The sequence below is a fragment of the Monodelphis domestica genome, chromosome 3, assembly GCF_027887165.1.
Source record: "Monodelphis domestica isolate mMonDom1 chromosome 3, mMonDom1.pri, whole genome shotgun sequence".
Lineage (NCBI taxonomy): Eukaryota > Metazoa > Chordata > Mammalia > Didelphimorphia > Didelphidae > Monodelphis > Monodelphis domestica.
In genome coordinates, this window is record NC_077229.1 from 303,680,648 (window position 1) to 303,687,372 (window position 6,725).

The 6,725-nt window shown below is 39.9% G+C and overlaps 1 protein-coding gene and 1 non-coding gene across 2 annotated transcripts; both read right to left on the reverse strand.

Moving 5' to 3' along the window:
- Positions 1 to 3,679: 3,679 nt before the first annotated feature.
- Positions 3,680 to 5,367, reverse strand: RPS20 (ribosomal protein S20). The gene is made up of 4 exons (XM_001379602.5): positions 5,123 to 5,367; positions 4,706 to 4,805; positions 4,218 to 4,291; positions 3,680 to 3,901 (listed from the first exon to the last, which is right to left on the reverse strand). The coding sequence occupies exons 1-4, from the start codon at positions 5,123 to 5,125 to the stop codon at positions 3,719 to 3,721; spliced, it is 360 nt and encodes a 119-aa protein (XP_001379639.1). The 5' UTR covers positions 5,126 to 5,367; the 3' UTR covers positions 3,680 to 3,718.
- LOC130458682 (small nucleolar RNA U54) lies at positions 4,388 to 4,455 on the reverse strand. The gene has a single exon (XR_008918081.1). It is a non-coding gene; the product is annotated as a small nucleolar RNA U54 (small nucleolar RNA).
- Positions 5,368 to 6,725: the final 1,358 nt, after the last annotated feature.

Sequence of the window (6,725 nt, forward strand, 5' to 3'; positions counted from 1 at the left end):
TCATCTCTCCAAAGTTAATAATCTCTTAAAACTTCTAAGTCTAATATTTTCAAAAGTAAATCCAAAGTGCTCTCTCACTCTCCTCTCTTTCTCTCTCTCATTTTTACCTTCTGTCTAAATATCAATCCTAAAAAAGAAGATTGGCAAAGGCTAGGCAATTGGGGGCTACAAGTGACTTGCCCAGGGTCATATAGCTAGAAAGTATCTGAATCCAGGTCCTCTAGCTCTAGATTTGTTGTTCTGTCCACTGTGCTACCTAGCTACCTTCAATTTTACTTTCTCTTGAAATGGATTGTCGCCCATCAGCAGAGCTGTAATTGAAATTAACCACCAGAGTGGGTCCAAACCCAGTCCCCCTCTCTCCCTTTTCCCCTTGATCTCTCTTTCACTCCCTCTCTTACTTTCCATAGAGCCAGGGGAAAAAAGTCCAGTTATTTGAGGAAGAAGCCCCGCCCCCAAAGGACAGGCTTTATCACACTCTCTGGCAAGTTACAGGCACCTGCAGAAGCCATGTTGAACTAGAACTTGGACTTTGGCTCTGGCTTGCTGAGTGGAGGACAAGCTCAACTTTTCTGCAAATCAAGGATACTGAAGGACACCCATACGTACAAGCCAACCCTGTACCTAGAAGGGCATCATTTGGCCAAGTGGGGCCTGAAGGTGCTCCCAGTGTTCTCTCTCCATGTTAAAAACCTAGCTTTGTCTTGGGGAGTTTGGGTACCTTATCGTTTGTTTGCATTTTGGTTTATGCAGGAAGCTGGCAAAAGGCACCAGACACTTAATCCTTGGTGTTGATGTTAGGCCAAGTGGGAAGGGACAAACTGTTACCCAGAGCCCAAGTAAATCCTCTTTCATTACCCATAGCTTGATCATGGGATTGAGGGAGTTTATTAACATGGGTGGAAAAATTCTCTTCTTCCAACTGAAGGGAGCCAAAGGTAGCCCTTGCCACCCTGTGTCTTACTGCATCTTGAGTTGTGTTGCACAGTCAGGCCCTCTGCTTCTTTCCACCTGGGTGCCATGCTCATTGGTCCTTTAAAACCCAAGAAACCAATCACTGTTCTCCAGAGGAGACAACTCAAACTCTGAGGGTAATATAGAACATCAATCATACAAGTGTTTACTAACCCTCTACAATGGGCCCCATCACTGTGCTAAATGTTGTCTAATAGGCAAACACAAAGACACAGAAGTCTGTTTTGAATGACCCCAAAATAGACACAAAATTCCCTCATTTCAACACAAATTTTATTCCTATTGCAAAGAAGCTAGAATGCTGGACTTCAAGTCATAAAAATCTGCATTGGAATCTTGTATCATCTGTGAGATAAAGGGAAGATCACTAATTTCTATTTATCACAGGTACTTCCCTAGAACTATTACATCACATACAGATGGACTGTGGAGAGAGATCCCGTCTCTCCTGAATACAATGAAATCTCAAGGTCCCAAAAATCAAACCCATTCTTCATTAAAGAAATGGTCAAAAGACAGGATAGAGAACAAGAGCAATTTAAGTGATTATCAGTGCTGGATTTTTCAAGTCAGAGAATTTGGTTTTAAATACTTTCACTTAACTGTGTAATGCTGCTTCCTGAGGCAAATCCCTCAATGTTTCTAAACCTCAGTTCTCTGATTTGTAAAATATGGTCAGTAGAAAGCCTTTGAGGTTTCTTCTCAAAAAATGTGGTTTTCCCCAAATGGTCTACTCATGTCTTTTGACCATTTCTCTAATGAAGAATGGGTTTGATTTTGGGGGACAGCCCTTAGAAGTTGGACGAAGAGTATTTTTCCACCCAGGTTAATAGACTTCATCTTCCTCCCTCAATCCTATGACCAAGCTATGGAAAGAGGGTTTACCTGGGCTCTAGGTAACAGTCTGTCCCTTCCCACTTTGCCTAACCCTAACCCTAAGCCCTCCTCTCATATAGGGACATTTATTTATATTTAGAAGGCAGAATTCCTGTTCATTTGGGTGGGTTACTATTAACCTGACTTTCTCTTTATTATTTAATAATTATAAATTATGACAAGATTTCAAGAGAATTTTAATCTTAACACTAGTTCAATTACTTTAGGCAAAAAGTTATTCCCCTAATCAGTAGTCATTTCAAATTTTCTTAAGAATTCAGAATAATCATTATGGAAAAAAATTCTTTAATCACTAAGAGAAATGCAAACTATATCAACCAATCACCCATCAAGTTGGCAAAGGTAGCAAGACAAGTAACACTGTAGGAACAATGACAAGAACATCAATACAGTCACTGAATTGGCCTAACTTCAGGAAAACAATTTAAACATTATACTTGGTAATCAGATCTGTATTGTCATTTAACTTGATGAAAGTTGAATAATCTCAATGTTCTTTCCAGTTTCATATGTATTATTTACCCCAAGTTTAATTACTTGGGTGTTTTAATAATTGATGATTCTAGTGCAGCCCCATGTAAGTGTTGAGATAAATCTGGCCAATCTAACTCAGTTTATTATTACAATATTCTTCTAAGTAGTACAAGTGTTTCTTGTGGGGCATCTAATTTTATTTGAAAATTTTAAAGGTTTCAAGTTTGAAAATGTATTTGGTTATAGGAAATGTACACAGTATTTATTAGTTAGGTATCATTTTGTATGCTACATTCATCACTGTAGTTTTTATCTTTAGTCAAAAAGTAACTCACTATTTTTACCTTTTTTTCTATATAAAAATGACAATTATCCTGTGGCTTATATTAAGTCATGAAAAACACTTCTGGTTTCTCATAGCATTCAAACAGGTTAGGGTTAAGATTTACCAAAGCAAAGTTCCAAGTTTTAAGTATACTGCCTAAAAACAAGCAGCACTGAATTCAAACCCGGTCTTAGGCTTCAGATCTTTCCTTCTTAAGAGGTGACCCTGGGCAAGTCACTTATCCCCAACTGCCTACATTTACTGCTCTTCTGCCTTGAAGCCAATACTTGGTATTAATTCTAAAACAGAAGGGTTAAAATTTTTTTTTTTTACATTTCAGGGGACCTGAAAATACTAGATTTAGTGGGTAGGATTGAAAAGTTGTTTATATACTTATTTTAATTAGTACTGAATTAAGCTTTTAAAAAATATTTGACAAATGGGGAAAACTTAAAAGCCAAATGCTAATGGCCTTTTCTCTCCCCAAACCACAATTCATCATATGGACAGGTATACTTATGGGGTTCATGATTTTTGTGTAGGCAATTCCCTCCTCATGAATTCAGTTAATTGCTAATTTTTGTATCATGCTTGATCAGTCAGAATAGATTCCAGTTAGTGGTAGCAAGGCTTCAACTTTATCCTGATAAAACATTCACTAAACCTATTTAAAATGACAATTAAGAAATAGTAATTACCAATGTTAGGTAATTAAGATAGTAAAGAGAAATAGAACTATTGCAAATCTCAAATGTTCCAAGTTATTCTTTTGACAACTTCAAACACACCCCTTTAAGTATTTAAGCCAGCCAATTCCAATTTAAATTTTTAATTAATTTAAAATTTTACTATAGGAAACCAAAGTTTAAAAAATCAAAATAAAACTAGATCACCCTAACAAAGTCCTGCCTCTGATATACTGCCCTAGTGACCCTTGGACAAGTAATACCAACCTCTTAAGACTGTTAAATTGCAGATCTGAATTTAATACCAAAGACAAACAAAATATATAATTGTTGCAATCAATTTATTAAAATAGATAATTGATTAGGCATCTGCAATGGTGACTTCAACTTCTACACCTGGTTCAATGCTGATAGAAGTAATCTGTTTAACAATTTCAGATGGGCTGTGCAAATCAATGAGGCGTTTATGAATTCTCATCTGGAAACGATCCCATGTCTTTGAACCTTCACCACAAGGAGTTTTTCTAGTTGTGATTCGAAGTGTCTACAATGGAAGAAATAAAAAGCCAACAGTAAGTTTTTTAGTTAAAGCCTAATGAATGCAATAGTTTAACCTACAGTCTAAATACACACCAAAATAATGCAGACCTCAACCTCCTAGCTGTGTGACCCCATGGTGAGTCCAGTAACCCTCATTTGTCACTCTTCTACCTTGGAATACATGGCATTAATTCCAAGAGAATGGTTAAAAAAAGTAAAAAAACACATTCTTGTGTCCTTAACCCAGATTCTAATTTGATTCTAAGATTTAGATCCAAACGTTGAACCAACTAAAGGTCCTCTATTCTGGCTTTACATACCTTAGTGGGCATTCGAACAGGTCCTTTCACTTTCAAGTTCTTTTCTTTGGCCCCTCTAATAAGGTCAGCACATACTAAAGGCAAAGAAAGGGACAAGATGTTCGTTGGTTTTCATCATTCACAGTGATCTAGAATAACCCTTAAAAATACATCCCAGATAACCCTTCTCAAGCTGGCTCAGAATAGCGTATGAGACAATCACCGAAATTCAACTGCTTAAATTTCATCATCATTGCCAACTTTCCCACAAGCACAATTCCGTCCGGTGTAAAATAAGCAAAAGATCCAGCTCCAAACCTTGAAATTCTATAAAAATGTACCCAAGTAGTTTCACTTTCACAACTGGCAGATCCTAACCCACTTCAGTAATTTCAGTTAAGGTCTCACGACTGTAACATTGCAGGGCTTGAAAAGACTTTCAAGTTCAAGTGCGCTCGCGCCCTCCCCCCAATACGCCCCCCCAGGTGTCTCCCTGACCCCATGCTTACCCTTCTCCAGGGATTTCACGTTGCGGCTGGTGAGGGTGATTCGAATCCGGTGAATGGCCACTTCGGGCTCCACAGGTGCCTTGCCGGTGTCTTTGAATGCCTACCAAGGAAGGGGGCCGTTAGGAAAAGGGAGAGACGGAGACGAAAAAGCAACCCGAAGCAAGCCTGCTTAGGTTACCGACTTGAGAAGACTTTTCTCACGAGCGAGTTGCCGGGGACATGCGTTGACTTTCCCCTCCACGATCCCCTACGCCCGGACGCCTCGGGATCACGTGGGCCGAATACTCCCAGGTACCCGCGGCTTCTTCCCTCCCGTCGGGCTGGGCCGCGTAGCGACACCCTCGCGCTACAGAACCAGCCCTGCCCCAGCTCGCGCACGATTCAGCCGAACCCCTGAGTCTCTCCAGCCCTCCTTACCATGGCAGCGATGCGGCTTCCTGACCGACTTATTCCTCGGAGAGTGAACAGCGGTGAGTCAGGAGGAGGAGAGGCAGAGAACGCCTACTCCACGCGGCGGCAGCGAGGATATCTTCCCCAAAAAGGAAAGGGCGGTGTCGGGGCGACGTTTATATAGCCGCGGTCGCGTCTGGGCGCTGCGCGCGCTTTGTGCGGATGACCCGGAAGAGGAAAGCACCAGCGCTGAGAGGCATAGAGCGCTCCTACGTTTGGGGAAAGGAGGAGGGGGTGGGGTGTTAAAAAGAAGAGAAGAGCTACGGCACTCGCATGACTCCTGCTGTTCAGGCGGAATGACTGCTCTGCTTCTCAGGCTTTGGCTCCGGGCAGAGAAGATGCAGTGACCCTGGTTTTGAGTGCAAAATCGACTCCCTCCAACTTGTGCAGTTCTAGGAAGTCGAGGGAATGCAATCAACGTTTTTAGGAAGTCGCAGAGGGGAAATGAACCTATGCTCAAAGTGAAAAATTTGTTGCAGAGTCGAATATGCTGCACCCGCCTTTCCCCTTCTTCCCTTTCCAAATTCGGAAAAATACATTCCCTTGTCAGCCTTTGTAAATTGAGAAGCCTTGACTTTATTCGGAGCGTTTTCTGAAGAAGTGGAAGGAGGGAAGTGGATATAATATGACACAAATGTCTAGTTTGGAGAAGGCTTTGAATGCCAAGAAAAGAAGTTTGAAATTGACGATAAAAAACCTATGAAGGACTTTGGGAAAAGACTATATAGGAAGTATTTCTTTCCTGGAGTGTACAGAAGGTGCTTTTTTGTTTGATTTTTTTAAAAAACCGGGTAGAGGTAGGAAAAATCATAAGGAGGCAAGTTCGATAAAGGGGGGGGGAAGGAGATGATCAATGATAATCTATATTTAGGGGATAGTAATGGGAATATCAAGTGTTGAGAGGGGGTAAATGTAGAACAACTGGAAGTAATGAAGATGACGTACTGGGGTACTGTGACTTCGGAACACAAAATCTCTGAGCTAATGTTCTTATCTATACCTACTTCACAGGACTGTTTATTGTTTAAGGGGAGAGAACAGACAAACAGACAACCCTTCTAGATTTCCGGGAACCAATAATAAAAAGGGTACCAAAGAATAAGAGGTTTAAGTTTTCCAAAGATAATGTGGTCCTAATGACAGCCATCTGCTGGTACGTTGTTGCAATGACAATGCCATCCTATCAATTTAAAAAAAGTATAATGGACATATATTTATATATGTGTATGCATATATTAGTATACACATACTTACATATATGCATATAGACGTAAATTATATATTCATATATGTGAAGCACAAACAAATTGCATTGTTGTGGAGAAAAATTAAGTTAAACTACTATGTAAAAAGTAAATTGCCTCTGTATTTTTCACACATTTTGGTTTTTAAAGATGTGGTTGATAGCTTTAATTTCTTAAAGGAAACCAAGGAAATGTTTTCCCAGATAAACAACCACACCAAAATGAAGTGGAAAAATTAGCTCTATGTGGACTTACCTTGGCTATTTAGATGTGAGTAAAATCTTGCCCTAAGTGTCTATGACAAAGATGTTTTAAAAATAAAACGA